Below are 23,757 nucleotides of genomic sequence, written 5' to 3' on the forward strand. Positions count from 1 at the left end.
AATCACAAATCCTCCAGGCTTTCTGGTTAGTTCTTGTGAGTTGTGACAGCCAGCAGGGCTTTGTTTACAATGTGCTCTCTTGTGTTCAATAACAATTTAAACATTGACAGTTGTTGTAAAGAATGGTCATGAGTAGGCTGTAAACTGCTGTTCTCTTTGCCCCAGTTACAAAAGTTATTGAGCATATGTTACAAAATGACACAATAGAAGACGAAAGAAAAACTTAAGACAAGATTTAATTTGATATTTTATCAATTATAATTTTTGCTTTCCAACATGTTTTGAGTTACAAATGAGACCCTAAATGAATATCATAGATATTTATGTATCAGGTTTAAACATGCCTCTGAAAAAAATGATTTTAAATATAATTATTTAGTTTACAATGGCATAGTAAATAATGTAAAGGACCATGTGTACTTCAATAGCCTCTCTATGGAAGATCAATTACTTGTCCACACAATATGTTTAATAGTTGTGCCTCTATCAGTGTATACAGCAAGTCCATTTACACAGAGATCAAATCTCTGCACTTCATCAAACGAAAGTGTCCCGGTGAGACCTCTACAACACTTCCACATCTACTATGATAATAACCAAGCACTTTCAATAAAGAAAACGTCCACTAAGAACTCGACAACAGTCCCATATACACAATGATGTTATCTCAGCACTTTATCTGATGAAAGTGGTTGATGAATGTGCCCATTGAGCACTCTACTATCAGCAGTACGCATAGATACAACATGCATGTAAGCACTTACATCGATGAAAGTGGCCCCTAAAGACAGAGCATTGACTTAGTCCTTCAGATGCGCACAATTCTAGCAGCAGCTCTGTTTGTAATACTGGTGTCTGCCTTTTGTCCAGGCTGAATGACAAGCTCAGCAAAAGTACCCCCTCCTTGTCCTTTCGATAGCCTGCCTGGGTTTATGCACAGGGTGCCATCTATGTCCTAGAAGAAGAAGAAAAGGATCAATAGATCAAGTTAGTGTGATTCATGATATGATAAACCATAAAATATTACAACAATTGTAGCACCACAGTAACAAAAATGTACTTCATATCACAGTTTTGATTAATATAACATATGTAGCCCAGGTATATGTCTTTCACACAGAGTAGTAGTAGGATTCAGACAATAATGCCAGCTTACTTTGATAAAGTATCGCATATCCGACGGAGCTATGAAGACGTGAGGTTTGACTGTCAGACGAGCGTATTCCTCGTAGTGTGCGTAGTCTATGGGAACATCCTCGGGTGGTGGATGAACTGGGTAGAAGCTCTGTTGGGTGAAGATGTGTTTCATCAAACGACCCAGCCTGTCACCAGTCGTAGCAGTTCTGTTGAGAAAAATATTGCAAGGTTAAATGTCATCAGTATTGCCAACAACTTAAAGAGTTTTAAAAATATTTAAAACCTCCAAATGCGCTTTCCTAGAGGTTCTGAACAATAAAATATTACTAACTGCAGGGAAATGCTTTCACCATGGATGTAAAATGGTAATTGAAGTTTGTACATGAGTGACCATTATTGGAGTATAGTATTGATGCCTTTTTGAAAAATTTAACATATTGAGAGTATGGACACATTTGATCAAATGTGACCACGTTTGGTCTTCATAGCATATTTTGTTGCAATCATTATCGTAAGGAATCAAGACTAAAGTCACTCGGTTTCAAAAGCAAAATGACCCAAATAAATCTTACTTTCTGGTCTCCAAAATATAATTAAGAGATTAAAGAAACTTGTGGCAGCGAGTGGTGGATGGTAAGAAAGCATCCATAAACAAATGAGTGAGCTATGAGCACATTTTTCAACTTAGTGCATCTTTACATGATTAGACTTTACTCCCATTGATAAGGGGGAAAAAATTGAGATTTTATTAATTACCCTGAAATTTCCTCTTTTCCAAGGTGCAAGAGAACATCTGTTGACGTTGCACCAAACACGATTCCATTAGCTGTGAAGGTAGATGGTTCCGATACAAAATGAAGTCTCTAGATAGAAACAGGGAGAGAGAGATATCATAAACCTCGTAGAAAATTTCCTTTTAATTTCTTAAAGCATACTCCAGCAATAGTGTATAGGTCATGATTAACAGGTAAATGAAAAGTAATGAAAGAAGGTAATAATTGAACAAAAAAGAAGAAAAAAAGAAGAAAAAAGGAAGAAAAAAAAGAAGAAAAAAGAGAGAAAGCATTGAGGATCAATGTTGTTTATTTTATACACATTTCACAATGACTGCACACTCCACCCCCCTCCCCCACCCTCCCCCACCCTCCCCCACCCTCCCCCACCCTCCCCCACATGATTCTACTGACTGGTAAAAATGACTCCTCTCCGCAATCAATTCATTAATAAACTGACATGTGTTTACCCTTTCTACCTACCCTTGAAGTAAACTCTAACAGTGCAAACAGTGTTTAGGAAAGCTGCTGTTCTCAAAATGGACATTGTCGGCAAAGGAGAGTTTGTGCCATAAATTATGCACTTTGTCAAAGGCTATGGCTTGGTCTGCTGATAAGATTTCTAGAATGTTTCTCCGCTATGGGGTGTTTACACATGTTTTGTGCATTAACTAGTTTCACATCATCTATCATTATGATCTAATTTTCAAACTGAAAACTTTGGAAATGCTTTTAATTAGGTACTAATTTCCAGCTTCATCAGGAGACCGTTTGTCGTAAGATGATTGCCACATTCAGAAATTTTTGTGCCATTCATCAGGCTTGGGTTAGTAACCTGTCTCTTGGTCTGCAACCAAAAATCTTTTTTTTTCTTCATATTTTGCCTCAAGTTTTTCATACGTATTTCGTCATTGCAAGATAAATGAACTTAAAATCCACTGTTAGTCTGCTACTGTTCTTAAAACAAAGGCAATCGATTTTACCATTCAAAGTCTAAATGTTCTACATAGCAACCATCACCTACTGTACTGTTTGCCCTTCCTGTCTTCAGTGAGAATCTGAAAACTCTGTACAAAATTTATCTATGGAACAAAGACAAACATCTTTCAAAATTCCCTGAATGTGGGAAATTGGTGAAGTACCACCCATATCATGTAGAGAATGCCTAATCTGGTTATAACCATTCATAAGAAGTATGATCGCCTAGCAACCTACTTCAGTCTTGCCACGAGGGAGATCATCAAATGGAGGTTGAGGATAGACAAAATCATGATGGACGTCCCGTAGTGAAGGTAGAACTACTAACTGTGTCCCGCTCCTGAGGATTAAAAATATTTTTACGTTGCAATATTAGGACTAGAAAGGCAGAAACGTGTTTGCAGATTAAAGTCAATACAGTTAGTTGTATGAGTGATAGCAACGACAGGCATGCAGAGATATGTTAAACAAGTTATGACTTTTTAAAGGAAATATTAAACTATCTTAACCTTTTGTAGCAGATGTTCCTATGGCCTGTCTAGTTTGCATTTCATCAGTTTTGTGTTTCATCAGATTATAACAAAACGTTTACATAATAAAAGTCACAAAATACACAAATAAATAATTAAATATATTAAAGGGAATGAAAACTTGTTACTGTATAAAACACATGAACAAACAAAGTTGTAGTATATTGTGTTGTTATCATTTAATTGTACGTATTATTGCACATTTGGCGCACCATGATACTTGGGGTCATTTCGGAGGTCAACTTATAAATGTGACATGTTGTTGTTGTTGAGTAGCTCGATTGTTTGCTTGGTTATTTCTGAATCTGGTCTCATTTGGCCCCAGAGTATCACTAAAGTCATGCTTCTTTTCCACTGGAACAAATTAAGTCATTCAGCAAGGTGGTAAAACCATCTTTTCAGCCTTCAAAAATATTCTTAAAGGGTGTAAAGACTCGCGCACAAAGAAACGTCTCATGCCGGTAATCTGACCTAGTTTCGAATGAGGTGTAACAGAAGTGTTAGAAACCACCATCCATCGCAGAAAATACACACACAGCTTACTACCATTGGTAATTAGATACTAGTGTACAGTCAATACATACAGCTACGGTCAATACCCACAACACAGTGTACATAGCAGTGTGGACATCTCAGGTCTAGATAAAAGATAAGGTATCACGTTTCATTACTGTCTGCATTTTGTAGCGACAAGAAGAAAACGTCATTTGCAAGCAACGGAAAGTTAACTTTTTCAGAGTGCGGAACACAGTTTGGAGTGCTTCAATGCCTTTAAGGTTTGACATTGAACATACTGTATGTACTAAAAAGGAACTACCTTTCCCAAATATGCAACACAGCCCTACAGAATACAACAGTGACTATGGATATACTCAACTATGGATGTATTCTTGCCTGGGTATGGTATCATGATTATCATTGGTTGGTTATACTTATACTTACCCTTCAGTGTTCTTGAGAATCTCTTGCATGCAACACAGGAATAGCTCTGGAAAAGTTTTATCAATGTTGCCACTCTACAGACAAGAGGAAAAGTGGAAAAGGTAATATCAATATTATTTACACATTTCACAAAAGGTAAGCTTGGTTATTTAAGTAATAAAACGAAATCAAAAATGCTAAGTTAACCATCAGGAAACAATGGGATAATAACGAAAAATGATTTTCCATTGTATGTAACCAAACAATTGAAATGTATAGAAACTGTTTATTTTGGGGGGAACTATGAACATTTTCTATTCTTGCTTTGTACAGGACTGTCATGAAATTACAGGCATGACATTTTCTCAGCAGGCTTAAGTAAAGTATAACGCACAGCTCTGTGACATCAGGGGAAGTATCAAGGGTAACAGTATCATGCAATTTTGTTTTGAGGGTTCACATACTTAACAAAAATAACACTAACGCATAACACAAAGATACAGTAGAAATACAGTCCGACAAAAGTGGACGACTTTAATTTTTTAACATTTAATGAATTTCAAATAATCCTCTTGTAAGAGCATATTCATCAACATTTTATTACTTACTGATATTTGCTCTTGATTACAGTCAACAAATGGTCCAAACTGTGTGAAAATAGATGACAAAGAGAAGAAATTTGAGCTGGATTTATTCCATAAACACATATGACTATATCATGCAATTCTATAACTCAGTCCGAAAAATGGATCAGGAAGAAACTCCACATTCAGTACTCTTGAAAAATTGAAACCTGAAATGCTGCATTTTGAAACCCTTCGACAGATTTTGAAAGCATAGTTGAACCAAGTCAATCGATCGATCGATTCAAAACCCTCTAAAATTGAAATGAACGAACTGTTGAGCTTTTACCATAAGGAAAGCTTGATAAAATTCACAAAATGACAAAACCGTTGACAATTTGGTTCTAGAAACAATGAGGGAAGGACACATGCATGATTGTAAATCCCAGAGTAGTGAGATTGCGATGTTGTGTCCTCTCGTGATAAGTAAAATCCATCAGGGACCTGCTTGACCAGCAGCACTTATTTGGATCTTAGAATACAATTATTTCTAACAAGAAAACTTTTATGTAAACTTTTTTTTTAAGTTTCTTCTAATCAAACTCTAATGATCTCTTCTTGTTGCCTTATGAAGAGCCAGAAAGACCGGATAATAGATACTTTTACCCTAGCCAGCGATCAGATAAGTGATTATTTGCCTAAATTACGCTTTAGTTTATTAGAAGATTCTGTTGACCCGGTTGTATTGAGAATTAAAATAAGCATACATGTGTTTAGAACCAGCAGCCATACCATTATACAGACATCTGGTGATTTGGTGTTGATTATCTGACACAGATCTTCCAGTGGTTCATAGCTCAAACTGTCTGAGGTCGTAAAAGGTCCTGCTGCCATGACAACATGGAGAGAGCCATGGTTAGATAAACTGGAGTCTATATCTTTAGGAGAAGATGGGCTCACTCCCTACAAGTATGGAAAACAAAGGAAAGTTCTTAATGGGGGTGACATTGGCTATGAGTAGAATGGTACTTGGTAATTGCTGTAATTATGGTGAATAAGCTTTCTATCAAGGTGGGGTCTAGGGTTGGGGATGTGGAGGGGAGTGAAGGCACAACTTCAATTACACAAGGGAAATACCCTACTACAACAATCACATAAAAAATATTTGGAAAAGTTTAACTTGTTTCAATTTGAAATCCAATCTATATTCTTGCAACAAACCTATTACCTGCTTACAACAAAAAGAACATGACTAAAAATCATATCGGTACTGTTAACCTTTTGCTACAAACATAGCCAACAAATTATCCACATGAACAGCCACTTGTTTATTTTGCAAGTATCCAGTGCTATGATTACATTGTTGACCAACACTACAGGGAGATGTTAACTTGTGCAGCTCTTTTGTCCTGGTTTACAAGGATTATTTTAGAATCTTTTTAAATAAACTTAAGAGAATCACAGCTCTCCAGAATGTGCCGTATTTGTTCCCTTTTAAAATGTTAGTATGCTTGTCTTTAAGGGCAATAGTGATGTATGGGCATTAGTGATGGCCAAAATCTTACCTCATATATTTTTGACGCTACCATGTGACTTCCAGTACTGTTGATACCCTCAAGTGCAATTATTTGTCCCGGAAAGAGTGAATAATTGTTCACCTCGGTCAACTTCAACGGCACCCGTTTTCCGGCCGATGTCTCTACCGATCCCTCTAAGAGGACTGATTGCGGATTTAGCTTGCCAACACTATCGCAACAAATCCTTCCCACCACAGATACTTTCTCCTGCAATAAATCAGGATATCATAGAAAACATATATATAGTTGATCCGATGTCACACAGCAAAAATGCTACTTACAACCCCCAAATTTCTGTGCGATCCCAATAATGTAAAGGAAAATTGACCCAAAAAGAAAATTATTTATGAAATGATACATGACAGGACAATGTAATGGAAAAGGAACTCAAGTACTGCACATGGGCAAAGCAAGATAGTTTTGCTGGTGGATGGAAGACGGACATCCATGTCACTGCGATCACCATAGCAACAGGAAAATAAGGCATATATAGTAATGAGATTACCTGTAATGGAATAGCCACATGTGACAGCTCTTCAATGTTATACTTCTCCTGTAAATGTTGTGACATTTCTTCGATCATATCGTTCAGAACTGGGAAAATGAAAATGGAATATCACAAAGGTGCACAACTGAAATATTCTGCATTAGTAATTACGAGAGCCAGATAGAGAGAATGGTTGGATAAAAGGTCAGACAGAAACAAAATCCCACTATATTTATACCAACATTAAGCAATATTCAGGGTAAACTGGTAGGTTGCTCAGACCTAAGCTTTTAAAGGATCCTCATCATCCTGATTATTGGAAGAGTGTGGGCCGATTTTTAGCAGGACCTTGATTGAAATCTATCCAGTCCGTTGGCCCACCTATTGAGAATAGGTGGGCTATGTGATTCCCTGTATACGTACACGCAAAAATATTCTTTCATGATCATATTTTCAAGATTATACAACCAAAAGGTGCTGTCAACTCTTCAAAAATGATTGTGCACGAAGTTAAAGGAAAATTCATAACTTTCATGAAAACTGAGTTCACATAGCATTTGCAGAAGTTGAAACCTGGCTGAGACTCATCCATGACTTCATAAAGGATGATGCTAGGTACAAAACTAATTTTGATAGGTTTGCATTCTGTTAAATCACACCTATGCAAGCAGTCTAGATTGCATTGGCTATAACACTTTTGTTTGCTGAGAAATGAATAATTAAAACCTCAGAGGAGCTTACAGTAGTCTGGTATACACACACCACTGTATCAGCTTCTCGGAAGGAATACAAAACTTATTAGACAAACAACAAATTTTTATTGCTTCAGATGTCATGTTTACAATGTACTACATATTTGCAGGTGTCAAATGCAGAGGTGGATGCCATCCATGGGAGAGCTCCGTTGTTTGTAAAAATTTGAAAGAACATTTCTTGGGGCTTGAGTGAGTTAACTGTCCAAAAACAATGGATTGACATTTAGGCTTGAAATCGAGGAACTTATTCCATCGTTGATTTGCTACAAATGGAGCATTCCAAATGCTGAGAATATTTTATAAAGTGAATACTATATAAAGCATAAAAAACATCTCGAGGACTCCAAATTTTCCTTAGTTTTTAAAGTATGACATATCAACAATAACATTCTTCTTAACAATCATCCTTGAATGCATCCTGACGATGAATACCGATAGGATAAAGATTACCGTTCGTTTGTCACGGTCATGTGTTAAGGAAGGAAGTGCTTACTGTGAGCTTTCTCTGTCAGCTTCTGGTACATGTATTTATATTTGGTTTTGAGAACATTTTCAGTGTCGTACGCTGCCACCTCGCAATCCATCGTCTTAGATCCAGCCCACTGTGCAGCGCTCAGATTCCCAAACTTAGCGACGACCTCTCCCTTGTTTCCTCTGATCCCGTACTTCTGAGAAGGTGTTGACCTATAGTATAAATATTTAGAGGTTGTTAAAGACACAAAATGTAGATAAAGTTGAATCGGTGATACAAATCAGAAACTGCTTGTCCCTTTCGTCTGAATTATCTTCAAAAGAAAAATTCACATCCGGCAATATTTTTATTCTTCACATGCTTCCCACATTTTTTAAGCAAATGAAATTCCAGAATTTGTCAAGACCTGTTCAAGATGAAAACATGGTTTGCTATGAAAAGCTTACAAATTTATGAGGACCTAATGTTAAATTAGACTACCTAATGTATGATAGGCCTAAACATTTGTATACATACAGTATGTATTACAAAAACTATACAAACTCCTATCCTTTATAGTTTGTGGTGTGGAGGAAGTTCAACTTACCATGAAACCCACACATAGCATGCTGGAGCCTTTAACTTTTTAACCACGACTTGAGTAATACTGCTAAGTTAATCTTTTTCAAACACAATTGCTCATTTAAGTCACATCAAAGTGCACTACTAGCTCATATATCTGGAATAAAATCTAAACGTAAGGTTAGAAACCATGCTTTCGATAAATTGCATGATGGCTAGGACGGAAATTTACAAGTCACAGGAGAGTATGCACAAGAGGAAGAAAGAAAAGGCTTTTTTTATAAAAAAGAAACTTTTCATGAGTAGTCATGATTAGCAGCAGCAGCTTTCATATGAGGGTTTTCCTTAATTTCCCAGACTAAACTTCAAGGACTTTATCATCCTAGAAAAAAAGATGTTACCTTTACTCAATTTTTCCTGATTTGAACTACTGCATGGGGAACCATATCTTTATAAAACTTACATTATAGGTGAGATCCCCCCTTGGGTATGTTTTCTCTTCTGGCTACTTTCTGGAGTTTTGAAGGTCCGGCGTTGTAGATTAGCCTGAAAAAAAAGATAGAACAGGATAAACATTGATTCACATAGGGTGAAGGAAAGAATTAATCATCCACCATACCAAAAGTTGGTCTTCTAGAATTCCCCAAGTTGAAACTGCACAGTAAAAGAAAAGACAACCAAATATCCATTTGGCTTAGTGATGCCTTGCCTCATTTAGTATTTCGTTAACTTGATTTCACATGATCAGGAAGGTTCTTGAACTCGCTTCGATACTTTGACATTTCACATTTTGTCTTTTCTCGACCTCAAATGACCTTTGACCTCCACAGAAATTGCCAGGATTATTTTACTTAAAAGCAAAACACATGCTCTAAGTTCACCCAAGCTTTACGCATGAAGTTACTGTTCTTGCGACAAGTTCATACCTTGACCCCTGGTTACCTCAACTGACCTTTGAACTCTACAACAACCAAAAGGATTCCAGTAATTACTGAAAGTGGATCCATGTATTAAGAGTTCACTCGTCAAAGGTTTATTTTTGGAGTTATTCTCCTTGACAAAGTTTCATAATGCAATGTTGACTTCAAATGACCCTTGACATGTACAAAGGTTGTTATACTCACTAAGATGGATCCACAAATTCATCAAAACTTTATTTTTGAAACTTAGAAGGCTCTCAGACTGACCGCTGTTGACCAAAAATGAGCTTTGGCCTCCACAACAAACTATAAATTAGGTGAATCTACATAACAAATAGGAGGTTAATTTAAGCCTTACTTACCTGTAGAATTTATCATGGTATTCAAGGTTGTCAGATATTGACCTCAGACGACCTTTAACCTCTACCAAACACAATAAGGTTCTTGTACTCACTGAGGTGAATCCCACATATCAAATACTAAACTAATCCATCATGCACTGTTGGTTACAAGCCAAAGTCACACACAAGCATACCATCACCATGGTTACATCACTTCAGTGTGTCATACCCAAGACACTACCTGCTATAGAACATACATAAGAGCCCAGCTTACCTTGCCAACAGGAGTATATGCATTAAGCAATCCATCATCTTCTTCTGGAGTGTCAAATCTGATCAAACCAAATAGGGTCAAGGAAAAGAAAGCTGATCTGTGTAATTCTGTGGGATACATATCCTAAAACTTAGGGTGTCCAATTTAGTGTTCATGAATATTTTGTGTGGCAGTCTTTAGGTTTGTGAATAATATTTTCCCATAATACCGAAAACTAATAAAGGCTTCAGTGTGCACAAAAAGTGCAACACACCTCTCTGTCTTGTGTAGTGATTGGTTCCGTTTTTTGTATCATCTAGCCTTCAATAACTGAACCTTCTAATAAATTGATAAATTGTACCCTGATTGTGTCTGCTTGACTCACAAATAGGACAGATCTCTTTTGACCATTCCCCTGTGGTAGAACACTTAATCTGGCCCAAGTCAGTTTAAAATGGTTGTCATGTATACTAACACCATATACAGTACTGTCATGTGTGAAGCAATAACTCGGATATGAGTCAACTGAATTAGTCTCATCACCTGGTGACTTCGACTTCAGTCTGAACCTTCCATAAATTGACTTGTCCTGAGTCGGCGAAAATGACTTGGCTTGACTAGGATCCCCTCTGAATATTAAACTCAATTTCCTTTCTAAATCTATCCACGCTCTGTACTTGTATCAGACTACGAATCAGAAGGCCGAACTGTTTCAGTACGGGTAACAAGTAATATTCGCCAAATCAAAGTAAAAGGATACAATGTAGGAGATTCAAAAAGAACAGGAGTGCTTTGCCTCGATGGTGGTTTCTTAAGCTTCACTGGTTTCTTTTGTAGAACCTGCGGTCAAAAGCAGACAAATTGACATACACATATTAATAATGTTCAATAAATTCTTCTTAAATAAACTTTACAATCACTAAATTACAAAGATCAAGGAAAGAGCATCAGATGTCAAATAGTATTGTGCAATGATGAACACACCATTGTGTCATGCACTTTTCTAGTATCTAAGGAACACACTGCCTTGTGTATATTATTCAAAGTTCTAGTGTGTTAAACACTGTTCTATTAGCTAGAGAACACACTATGCCACTGCTTTGAGGTAACTAGGAGTGGCAGCAAAATTCTTGTTGAACTTTGGCCATGAGTAACCATTGTATGCCATTTTAGCATATTTGGGGTGATACTCATGACCTATTGCATCACATGTTACCTCATTCTCAAGCTTGTCCAACATGGTCAAAGTGAGATCTGCTTGATTGTGTTGGTAAGACATGGCTATCCATTCTTCAGAAATGTCATTTGCATCCAGTCTGTACACAGTACATAGCTCGATAACTGCGAGATAAATCAAAGGAGAGGATAGGTTGACCAGTAATGAAAAGACAAAAATTATCTTTTAATTCTATAAACTTGACCTAAACTTTCCAGGCAACCTCCCCCTTCCCCAACACACACATCCCTAGACTGACCAGCTCACTACTGATCATACTAAAGACATTTGTGGATTTTTCATGTAAAGATTAGTAAATTAAGTAGCATTTATTAAAATGGACTACATCCTCATGTTTGCTGACTTTCATCTAAAGTCAAGTGCATTTGGTTGACAAATTTGAAAATAGTTATAGCAATGGTGGAAATTACTTATTGCTCTGACAATTAGAAGTTTACACATTAGTTTCACAGCAGTGTAACAAGTTAGTTGGCATCATATTAGATGTACTGCTGTAAATTAGAACATTCATTCAACTCAGAAGCCCTCAGTCATAATGTTTGAAACATACTATTACTATAAGTAAAGAGCCCATTGCACTGTGCTCATCTTTGCACATACACAGTACTCTATAGTAATTATATGTATCTATAGAATCAAGACCAAAGAATTCGACTGTTCACAGGTAGGAGCATGGAAGACTGACAAATGTTTAGTATTATTGTAAGCCTTGCTGTAGAGGTACATCTGTGGAATGTGTGTTATGTAATTGTCTATTGTTCTCTTGCTATGTTGTAATGTAGATAGAATGTAAAGGTGGTACTGCTACAGTACACCAGGTGTGACATGTTAAGTAAAATACAAGACAGTTCAGCTCTGACTCTGGATGTGTGACATGTGTCATGTCTTCTGTGACTGTCTCTCTCTCTCTCTCCCGCCCGGCATCTTCATTGCAAAGGCTGTCAATCAGGGTGACAGTAAGACCGTAAGTTTTCAAATCTTCAACCATGTCTTTTTAAGTAACACTTAATACTTATACCTAGGCTATATAATGGCTGAGTATTCTGTTTAACATTTTGCAAAAGATTCTAGGTATCTTTATTTTTATCCACGAAGTCCAAGGTTACGTTAAACCTGCTTAGGTTAACTTAGTTTATGCCATTATGAAAGACCTAGGCAATTAGGCCCACAGGTGCTCTGAGAAATGTGATTAAGTTATAAAATAATATTATGGTAAAGATTTAGCCTACGTTAGGCCTAGTACTGTACTAGGCTACTGTAGACTACTTACGTTTATCGATAACTGAGTCGTTGAGCTCTATTGAAAAAATTCCAAAGGCCGATGAAAGCTCATTTGCATCTACAATACTCGACATTTTATCGGTTGATTTTTAGTTTCAATATAGTTACTTATTTGCGTGATTGTAATTTCTCGTATTTCAATTGAATGTTATAGTGAGTCTGTCTTGATGTTCGATGTAATGCGCTGTGTGCTTTGTCCGCTCTGCATAACGACATGTATAGTTACCAGTTATGCGAATTCAAACATCTCGCGCCCTTGCCTTTCCCGCGATATAAACCGACTTGACTCAAGTCGTTTACGGATAGGTGGCACATAATTACATCACATATATTTTCTGTGATTTGTGGCATTTAGTCAGCTAACCAGACAGTAGTGTGACCAAGCTAACCGCAGATCCCCTACCCTGGATGTATGCATCGCCTTCCTTTATAAAATCCTGGACCGGTCCGCCATTGCTAACCGGTGTAGTGACAGGGACATATGGGAGGGACGATTATCGTCCGTAACTCCGTAAACAGAAGGAGTGAATATGGGGTCAGACGCCGATCCAAATTTCAAAGAAACACACCACCATCATTAGTTTATCTATATATAGATAATGAGCTATAGAGGTAACTGAACAACTCCATCTATCATACTCCATTTGGGAGAATCACATATTTAATGTTCATTCACACCATGGGCGTCAATGCTGGGGTTGGGTTGGGGAGGGGGCGGGGGACACGCCCCCACATTTAGATGGATGGGGGACACACTATCAAATGTCCCCCCCCCCCCCCACACACACACACACACATTTGGAAAAAGAGTAGTGTCGTGGCGCTATTTGGTTAGGGCTTACACATATCAGGATTCATATCATCGAATATTAGAAGTTGAGTTCTATGGAAAGTGACCGAGATTTTTCACATCGGTAGCCAGTCGCATGGGAACTAGTCTAAGTCTGACATTACATGCGCATGTGTGAGGTCCTGAAAACATAATTAAAGTGGTTTTTCTTGTCATCTTTGTTTCAAATTTCATAGAAATGTATTCTCGTAGACCTAGCAAAACATTTAAACTGTCTCAGTCCCATTGGAAGTGTTTCACGGGTGACATTACAAGTCATTGGTCGTTTAACATGCTGGCGTATGACGACTTTCGGCCAAATTTGCGCTAAGCTCACTATACGAACTCGGATCTGGACTGTGCCTAATTAGTTAGTTATTTAAATTATTAATAATGGCGTAGGAGGAAATGCACCATTTTGTGGTATGACTCCCAGGACGGCAAGTCGAGGAACTCACATGAAGTCGCGGCAGATAGCTTCCTTCGCCTCTATGTCGGGGGACATTTTGGGACATCGTTCCTATAGGCCTATATCTGAGGCCCTGGGGTCATTCCTTGACCGACTTGGTGCAATATAATGTGCCCATTTCGAAGTAAAAGCAACATGAGGCTGGGGTTTCCAGTTCGCCGCATCATTTGTCAACTTGCACTGGGTTCTAATATTCATGTCAATTGGAATCACGAATAAAAGGAATAATCCACCAAAAATTAAGGCCGCGTGAACTTTATTGCAGATTTCCTGATAGAGTGACGAATTTGTAATTTTCTCCCGACATCAACGAGATGGCTGTTATCCAGCCTGGCAAGTGTCATCTCCAGCGATCTGACAGGTATTGAAATCTGAAATTTTCTTGGTACGCTGCGCGCCAACTTATGGTGGCGCTCCGCTTAGATAGTACTTACGGTCGGAATACTCGAACCGATTACGTCCCCCCCCCCCCACGTTTCAAATCGGATTGACGACCCCTGCTTCACACACAATGCAGAAGGCTTAACACAAACTGGCCGATTGAGATGTTTTGCTAACATCAAGTCCATAGTTCAATAAGGTAAGCATTCCGGATCATGTATGTAATTTAGATCCTCCTGCAAGCAGGAACTCGCGAAGAAGCCTCATTGGCTTATCAAAGCCGCAAGCTGACCGAAGTCAGCCTCTTAGATTCATATTTAACGTCCATGATTATGAATTGTCAACAACTCTGTAACTGGACGACATACATTAATCTTGGAGTGACTCGAACTGGGGACCTTATATGATTGGAAGGCACCGGCGTTAACCACTGAGCTAACACTCCATCGATCATAAAGGGGTGTTGATTGGGTCGTGGCATATCCCCATGGAATGTTCTGGGTGGTGGGCCTACTGAGTTTACGGATCGCTTGTGTACCGTACATATAGTTATATACAATCACACTGTAACATGCTACCATATAAATGCGTTATCAATGGAAAAGCGCGATGGACTGCGGTAACAACGAAATTCGTATAAGGAGTTGCAATTTAACCACATCTAGATGATGTCTCAACCAATACTGATACACAGTTCGGGCTACAATTTTCATTATCCAATTCCTACTAATTTATACCGTCCATGCATGGCTATATATCTGAAAATTAACTGGTACCGTTAATGGCTCTATTGCTTCGTAAACACTTTCCCGCAATATAATCGTAACCTGTTTACCTATGTCTTGCGGCTGCATGACTCGTCATAAACTGTTTACATTTAGCACCGTACTTTTATACTTTGTTAATTAAAAATTCACAGAAAGGCTTTCAACTACCTCACCCGCTGTTGACATTTTCGCATCGATAAACCTTTCGAGCACTATGACAGCAAATAATAGTTTACTTTATCGTTATCCTATAGATTTAAATTAAGAAGCATACTAACGATCGTGCCTACAATCTAGTATAATAGATATAACATTTGCTAAAGTGGTGGCCACGTTTCCTCTATGAAAATTTCAGGAATAGAGTATATATACATTGTTTGTAACAGAGGATCGTGTGACCATACTATGAACTGCACTTTATTATTTATATAGTCTATAGAATTGTTTGAGTGAAAACATGTACAAATGGATCATGGAGTGAAAGTATTGATTTTGTGATAATATGAAAATAACTAACGATGGGCGCGGCTGTAATGGCTTAAAATTCTAGAATATCCCAACCATGCATAGTCAGTAATGACAGTCATTCACATCTCAAGCAGTTTAAGATATTGAAAAATCAGCTCGATCTTGTGAAGTTGGAATGTTAATCGTTATTATGGACATTTTCTTCAAGAATAAAATCATTTTGAAAATTAGTCAATTAACCTGAACTAGCACAACCTCCATAGCCTCATACGTGAATATGTGTGAGGAAAGACATTTATATATATATATATATATATATATATACATATATATATATACCTATATACATATATATGTGTGTGTCTTTCCTCAATTGATAAAAAAGCTTTTAATTTGTTTTGAGGTTGGGCGTTTGCGTGTGGGGGTCAAGTTGGGGTTGGGTGGAAAGAGGGGACGGTGGAAGGTTCGGGTACAGTTTCGCGATGATGGAGGCGGGGGAAAACCATGAGTATATTAGTATTTATTTGTATAATAACAAATATAGTACAATGTAAAGTAAATATTTAAGAGTTTCATTACCACAACTGCATGCATCACGTTTATATTAAAAACAAATCTATATATTTTCTGTCAATCAAGATATTGAAGAAGAAGAGAAACAAAATAAAGATTAAACATTTACAGTAAAAGATGAATTTGATGATAATAATTGCAACTGGAACAATGTTACGTATCATGTGTTGTTTTAGTAAAGAACAAGCAGTATATGTGAATATACAGATGAGAGAGTGACGTGTATCCGTTTATCGTGTTGAGCTTTATCAGGCGCGTAGCCAGGAATTTGCCAAGGGAGGGGCGAACCTGTAGGCAAACTATCAGAGCCGTAGATTCTGCATTGAAAACTATCTAAGCGTAGCGCCACCATGTTGGCGTACAAGAAAATTTTGTCTGAAAATGCCTCCCACATCGCTGGAAATGGCACTTCCCAGGCCTTGTAAGTTGCATCTAAGCTTGAAATTACTAGCGATATCATTAAAACATACAAATAAATATGCTCAAGGGGGGGGGGGGCGCCTGAGCTTTATTTGTTCGTCAGGAATAGTCCACAGATATATGTATTTTCGGAATCTTAAATGAGGAGCACTTTATAGCATGATCCCGGTGCGACTGATAACAATTCCTGCATGTCGTTTGCGAGATGCATTGCACTTGAAGTTGTCATGACAATTGTTTTGCATTTAAAAAAAAATTGCCTAGCAGAAATGAACACAGCCAATTCTTTTTTAAGTTGGTAACTCAGTTATAAATATACTGTAGGCAGGGCCGGACAGGCTGCGGCATTAATTACTATACCGGTTCAGTGATAAACATGACACACATTGAAACGTTTGAAACAAACGATGTATTTGAAGCCAATCGGACGAACTTAGGATCTTTCTTGACTAAATGGATATCGGCGCCTTTGACGCCTTGGCATGCATTCGGTTCTTCGGATATTTCGGGTATTTCGGATAGAATGGCGCACAGCTTCCGAGCCGATAAACCGGTAAAGTTGGCCACTCCAGCTTCACTATACGTTGGTTAGAACCCAATATTGGCCTACCCACTCGGAAAGAAAAATACGATAGCGTAAACATATATCGCATGAGAAAAAAAAATTGCCAGCGATGTATACATCTATGACTGTCACATCACATTATGTTTGCTTCAAGTCAACTCCTGGTACAAACTTGTTCAAGTTCATCTATCAATAATATGTCGGAAAAGTGGATTTGTTAACCACACAAAAACCTGAATGCTCAATTGAAAGAGGATACTTAGGTAACATTCCTCTTTTTAAACAAAAATTATTCACTTAAACCTTTGTACTATTATTACTTTAATAATCACAATTACACACAAAACCCGTCTGCTTAATACCAAATAACGCTTTAGATTTCTTGATATCGCTGCAATCTAGAATCCCGCAGTTGGGTCGTCGGCCAGCAATACCAAATAGCTTATACCACAAAACGCTAGAGTACCCGAAAGGGCACAGACAGATATTGCTAAGAAGATCTTGTCCAACACCAGCGCCAAAATCATCCAATCCGTTTCTTCGCGGTAGTTCGACACACCGCGACTTAACGTCACTTTCTCTTGAACCACGTGATGCACAGGAAAGTTGTGGTTGGTCTGCAGTGGCTCATCGGAGTGTATGGCGTTCTTCATGTTTGATGTGACCTCTTTTGTTTCTGATGTTACGTCATCCTCGTTCTGGCTGAATATGGCGATGGTTGGGGAGCGGTTGTTGGTCTCGTCTACGTCCAATGGGTTTGTGTATGCTCCGTTAGTATCGGCTCTGTAGATAAAATTAAAAAAATGTAAAAATATAAATAACAATATAACAACTTTTGACCTTCGCCGCAAAATAACCATAAAGTCTATAAAGATATATCTATTAAGATACCATAAACAATGTTAGGCATTTACGGAACTGTAGTTTATATTTATATATTTTTTTTAACTATGACAATTGTTTTAATATCAATCTATAATCTACAGTCGCAAGGGTATATAAGATGTTTTTCAACTAATCAGCTTATATGAGGTCTATATACTGAATTTAGCTGCATGGGTTTATATGTAGGCTTAAACAAGAAAGAAACATGCGTATCAGTTCCAAACACATTAATCTGGATGAAGCAATTTATATATGGGATGGGTTATTCATTCCATTTCCCCACATGGTATATAAACTAACAAGGTTTTGGAACACATGTGGGCAAACCAGTGTGGCCCGCCGGCGGCATGCGCAACTCAAGCCAATTTTCTGCGGCCTATGTGGTTTTCAATAACATATTAATATTGAACCTCCTAACAACAATGTAAAAATGAAATATTTTTGGTTTGGGAAGTTTGTATACAGGGCTTACCTGTGACAGACCATGTTCATACTTTCCCACAATAATAACGCAATGTATCAAATTTGTGTGACTGGAGTAGGTACATAATTAATTGCAAGTTGTGCCACATGAATTGGGTACAAATTTCACCGTGGTCAGCTAAATCAATTTCTTGCCCACCCCTAGGGTAGAAGAAACCGAGAAAATAATATATGTATCAGATCCATATGTATAACATGGAAGTTATTTACACAAAACATGCCGGGTAATTCATTTAATATACCATTCACATGGCATATATGCATTAACCAATCTTTTTTGACATACCGCGGTCATGATGCTAAAGAGAAAGCACTTACCTTGGTTTTGATACATCAGCTAATTTATGTTTGATAACGAGAAACCTCAGTATTTTGGGAACTGGTTTCTTAGGGTCGTGGTGGTACACCCTGAGGACAACAGCACTAGCCAATACAGAGAGGCAGGATAACGCGATCATGGCGGAGAACAGGGCCACTGAAATGAAACATATAAACCAAAAAAAGACGACATTTTAAAGCCATTGTTATGATAAGAAAGTATATGGTACGGTAGTTTTTACTACCAGAAAGTAAACTTAAGGACACGTGTCAAGAGGGGATAACAGTGCTACCCAAAATGCATTGTGCATGCGTAAACAATTAATTATAAGTACTTGTTATTGCCAGGGCCCAAATAATCAAATACCTGTCCATAGTGAGGCTCCTTTCGTCTTTTGTTGACTTTGTCAAAGATATGGACTTTCTTTCAAAATCTGATCCCCGGCTTTATTTGCTAAGCATTTGCAAAGGGTCCCTACACCAAACACACCACACAGTTAGACCTTAAATATCACTTCCTATTGGTTTGTCCCTGGCATTTAAATATGGAGAGAACGATACCATGTAAAGACCATGATTCCATACGTTATGAGCTAAATATATATATCTAAAGAGACTTTCTATTATATGTTTGAACCTGCTTATAGCGGACAACAAACTACCGTACCCCACGTCACTCCACCCCCCCCCCCTTAAGTGTATGTGGAAAATGAGTATACACTATTGAATACCTTATATCAGGGAGCTGCTGTTAGAGTAGCAGCTCCCTGCTTATATCATCCCGGGGTTTCTTAATTAACACTACAGGGTCTTGGGCTGTAACACTCCATAACTCTCGTATCGTCAGACCAGGGAGGTAAAGTAGCAGCTCCCTGGTCAGACACGCCGTGCTTACCAATAATGGGGGAGTCGTCCCCGCTCCGCGGCATACTACCCACCACAATCTGCTGAAAGAGTACGAACGCTAACACGTTGCTGACACTGAGGGAGACTTTCTCGCCAGAATTTGGATGCATAATGAAGACAGCTATGATCATGGATGAGAGTAGCCCACTTGGTATCCACATACTGTAGATATAGAAGTTACCGATTCGTTTCATGAAGAATGCGTAATGTACCTCCACGTAGGGGTTTGGGCAGCACGTATAAAGCACCTCTTCCTCTTGTACCAAAAATGTGTCAAGTTTCCAAACACCGTTCGGTGCAAAACCGTTCTCATTGGATGATGTTGTATTAGCGTAGCTCAGTTCCAACTATTGTTATTTAATTTAATACAAAAGAGAAAGAAAGATAAAAGAAACTAGATGTACATAGGTGCAAAGAAGAAGTAATTTGTCTATACTTTTAGATTTTTAAGGACATCAATCGTCAAATATGGACTGGTGGATATATGCTTAGGGGAACAATCAGTGTTCAACGGAGCTATGAAAGAAGGGGTATAATGAGATAAAGGGGGGGGGGGGATGGAAGACGGAGGTGGTTGGTCCAGAGTACAATTGCTCTAAAATATTTGAATTGCTCTATTGCGTTTATCTGTCACATGTGGATGGTGAACAAAAAGGTTAGATTTATGAAACCAGTCGTTTAGCTAACTACTCGAAAGTTTCAGTACTATGGAAACGTTGAAGTGCCATGAATACGTTAAGATCTTTTCATATAAAGATAGTAGCGATTTTCAACAAAATGATTATGTTTTTCAGTTGACAAATTCTTTCAAACGCAATAAGCTAGAAATTCGATATTTTGCTTCAAAAATGATCATTTATCAAATGTCATAAGTAGCAAATTGGTCAATTTGATCACTCAAAAATCTTTGACAATTCAACATTTACCACCGAAATTATTACTTACGCGGTCATATCGGAATAACATCGTTTCAAACATAAGTTATAAAACGTTTCAATGCAAAACAATTGTGTGTTCCGGTTAACATATCTACAATTATTTATTCAAAGTGAGTTCCGGAAGTGAAAACCGATATAGAAATTTCATACTTGGTGACCCTGTCGGTTACAATTATCTTTGTATGACGGTCGACAATGAATTATACAAGAAATAGATTAACTTATAAACAATTGAGACCCTGATGGAGGAGTTATGAACAACACCGTGGGCTAAAATAATGCGATGCAGCTCTAAAAAGTTAAACCCTATACGTGCCCAAAAGAGAGAAAGATGTTTTACATTAAATTCAGCCATCAACTAAAATGGACTACGTTGTATTACTATTTGTCGAAACTTGTTTTACATGAAGTTATTTTTCAAACTTTTCTATTTCAATATTTAATTCATATTTTTCTATAGTAAATTAACCGTGTATTAACATAACGAAAAGAACGATATGCAAAAAGAAAAGAAAATACTCACTTGATCACTGTCGTAACTGTAAGAGCTAAAAACTATTTGACAGATTTGTGTGTCGAACGGGAAAAGTGTCATATGTAGTCGGCAGTAGACGGTCAAATCCGACAGATCATAGTAGTTGACATAACCGCTGCTGTTAACAATAGCGTACGGCTCAAAAATATTGACGTAAGCATTCCCGACGTCAAGCCTGTATAGAGATTCAGAGAAGAACGGTAGAGTGTAAGGCAGGCATGTAGCCAGGGGTAGAAGGGGGGGGGGTGGGACTGGCTGGATATTTATCATTTTAGAATTAGTTATCAGTACAATTTTGCGTTTTTTAATTTCAAGAAAATATTAACGGTTAAATCATTCTCGTTTCTTTTCATTATGTAAGAAAGGATTTTTTTACAGCTTACGATTTTGAGAAGTATATATACAATCACAAATTCTCTAGAACTTTTTTTTCGGTTAAATAAAATTAAGCAACAACAGTTATATATCTTCCCAAATAGTTAGTTTTACTTATATATAGATCACATCATCATTTTCACCTTTAAGAGAGTGTTACATTGTTTATTATTTATTGTTTATCAAGCAAACTGCTGCTTCTTTTCTGGTGTTTTTTTTTTTTTTGAAGAAAGTGTTTGAACAATTTTCAAATTTTAAAGCAAATTTAAGGTAAAATTTATAAAGGAAATGCCAGTTTTTATTCAAATGTGATATAATATGATTGATAGCTTCCAATCACACACCACCCACCCACCCAATTCCACCCACCCACCCATATATATATCTTTATATGTACCGTTCATATGCTGTAATATCCGGCATCCATATATCGTCCGTGCGAAGAGATATCCGCTCCACTCCACCGTAGTCCTCCGGATCCCACTTAAGCATGTCATCAACCCAGCCCTTCAAATGTAAAATGTAAAAAATGTAAGAATGAAATCTTATAATTAAAGTTATCATAATCATATTTTATATAATAAAATAAATAACTAGGACAGTCTCTTGAAGAATTAATAAACCTATCAGCATATCTATAACCTGCATCAGTACATTGAACATACCGTGACTTATGATTAAATATATCGTACATTGCATCATATTCAGCTCTGGAGAAGTCAAGTGAGAAACGAAACTTATTGATGTGAAATAATCTCACCGGATACAGGAGAGGAGAGGAGAGGAGAGGAGAGGAGAGGAGAGGAGAGGAGAGGAGAGGAGAGGAGAGGAGAGGAGAGGAGAGGAGAGGAGAGGAGAGGAGAGGAGAGGAGAGGAGAGGAGAGGAGAGGAGAGGAGAGGAGAGGAGAGGAGAGGAGAGGAGAGGAGAGGAGAGGAGAGGAGAGGAGAGGAGAGGAGAGGAGAGGAGAGGAGAGGAGAGGAGAGGAGAGGAGAGGAGAGGAGAGGAGAGGAGAGGAGAGGAGAGGAGAGGAGAGGAGAGGAGAGGAGAGGAGAGGAGAGGAGAGGAGAGGAGAGGAGAGGAGAGGAGAGGAGAGGAGAGGAGAGGAGAGGTGAACTTACCATGTAAAAAGTGCCGATGATTGAAAGTCGCTGATTTTGTTCGTTCTTAAGCAAGACATAACAAGAACAAGTTTTAATCTTTAATTATAAAATACAAGGTTGTTGTTTTAATGATATTAATGAAGAATTACACCGCAACATCTCGATTGTCGATATATCGATATATCGATTGGCGGCAAAGTGCTTCAGAGTAATAAAAATATGATTTGTTAGGGTAAACATTTTATTTACATCATTTAGCTGGTTCAATTCAAGACTCTTTCAGGTTCTTGATTACGCAACAAAGAGAGAAAAGAACTATGTAATGCAAAATGCTAACATAATATATACTAAACGCCGGTCTACAGATAAATGTACAAAAATCCTTGAAGTTTCGACTCTAATATAAACTTACACCACGCATGTGTAGGCCTAAGTAACCCCCCTTTTTCTTGCAGGAAATTTTGGTAATATTTCAAAGTAACGTTCCTTTGAGTCAAAATTCACAAATCATATACTCTTTAAATGTCTTAATATGGCAGCCCAAAACTTTCCCCACATAAAACAAAAGTTTTGTGGAGACTATGAACCTCCAATTAAGATACTCACAAATCATTGGGAATTGCTAAATTGACTGGTAATAATTTCTCAAGCAAAATGCTTCAAAGATGGCAGTAAAACAATTTTGTTGACGTTTGACAATATGTTGACATTTTTAGAATATTTTGATGCGATAACAGTTGACGACAATAATTGCTAGGTCTACGTTTAGATATCAAAATACACATGCATAACAAACCAGTGGGTCAAGTGGAGAAAGGTGGGTGGGCATAAGACGTTAAGAAACCTAGCATCTAAAAGGTTATAGGTTCGATCCCTGGTCAAGCAAAGTAATATGGGACCTCTATTAATCAATTCAAAATGGACAGTTTTTTTTCCAACGGAAAGGGTCATTGTAATA

At 37.7% G+C, this 23,757-nt stretch overlaps 2 protein-coding genes across 3 annotated transcripts in view; both read right to left on the reverse strand.

The window, feature by feature from the left end:
* Window positions 1–245: 245 nt before the first annotated feature.
* On the reverse strand, window positions 246–13,065 carry LOC139970913 (DNA polymerase alpha subunit B-like). Of its 2 annotated transcripts, none has more exons than XM_071976981.1 (15): window positions 11,916–12,062; window positions 11,485–11,609; window positions 11,029–11,108; window positions 10,290–10,347; window positions 9,218–9,300; window positions 8,215–8,405; window positions 6,985–7,073; window positions 6,468–6,686; window positions 5,695–5,865; window positions 4,948–4,986; window positions 4,361–4,434; window positions 3,126–3,228; window positions 1,894–2,000; window positions 1,157–1,343; window positions 246–955 (listed from the first exon to the last, which is right to left on the reverse strand). In XM_071976981.1, the coding sequence occupies exons 1-15, from the start codon at window positions 11,944–11,946 to the stop codon at window positions 809–811; spliced, it is 1,704 nt and encodes a 567-aa protein (XP_071833082.1). In that variant the 5' UTR covers window positions 11,947–12,062; the 3' UTR covers window positions 246–808. The 2 variants fall into 2 exon arrangements, with proteins under 2 accessions (XP_071833082.1, XP_071833081.1); XM_071976980.1 differs by lacking the exon at window positions 11,916–12,062 and adding an exon at window positions 12,776–13,065 and having other exon boundaries at window positions 247–955.
* A 3,224-nt stretch (window positions 13,066–16,289) lies between these two features.
* Window positions 16,290–23,757, reverse strand: part of LOC139970914 (acetylcholine receptor subunit alpha-1-A-like) — a 13,275-nt gene continuing 5,807 nt past the window's right edge. The window contains exons 3-8 of the mRNA XM_071976983.1: window positions 22,818–22,862; window positions 22,096–22,205; window positions 21,312–21,498; window positions 19,840–20,197; window positions 18,945–19,101; window positions 16,290–18,041 (exon numbers count right to left, since the gene is read on the reverse strand). Of these exons, the coding sequence (XP_071833084.1) occupies window positions 17,657–18,041; window positions 18,945–19,101; window positions 19,840–20,197; window positions 21,312–21,498; window positions 22,096–22,205; window positions 22,818–22,862 (1,242 nt within the window). The 3' untranslated portion in view covers window positions 16,290–17,656. The remainder of the gene's footprint in view (window positions 18,042–18,944; window positions 19,102–19,839; window positions 20,198–21,311; window positions 21,499–22,095; window positions 22,206–22,817; window positions 22,863–23,757) is intronic.

The sequence above is a fragment of the Apostichopus japonicus genome, chromosome 8, assembly GCF_037975245.1.
Source record: "Apostichopus japonicus isolate 1M-3 chromosome 8, ASM3797524v1, whole genome shotgun sequence".
In the NCBI taxonomy this organism is placed as follows: Eukaryota; Metazoa; Echinodermata; class Holothuroidea; order Aspidochirotida; family Stichopodidae; genus Apostichopus; species Apostichopus japonicus.

Coding starts and splice junctions, on each gene's coding strand:
- LOC139970913 (XM_071976980.1), bottom strand. CDS start 12,860: ATGTCGAGTATTGTAGATGCAAATGAGCTTTCATCGGCCTTTGGAATT. Junction 4,987..5,694: donor CACCAGATGTCTGTATAATG/GTATGGCTGCTG, acceptor ATTTTCACACAG/TTTGGACCATTTGTTGACTG. Junction 1,344..1,893: donor GGAAAAGAGGAAATTTCAGG/GTAATTAATAAA, acceptor TTTTCTCAACAG/AACTGCTACGACTGGTGACA.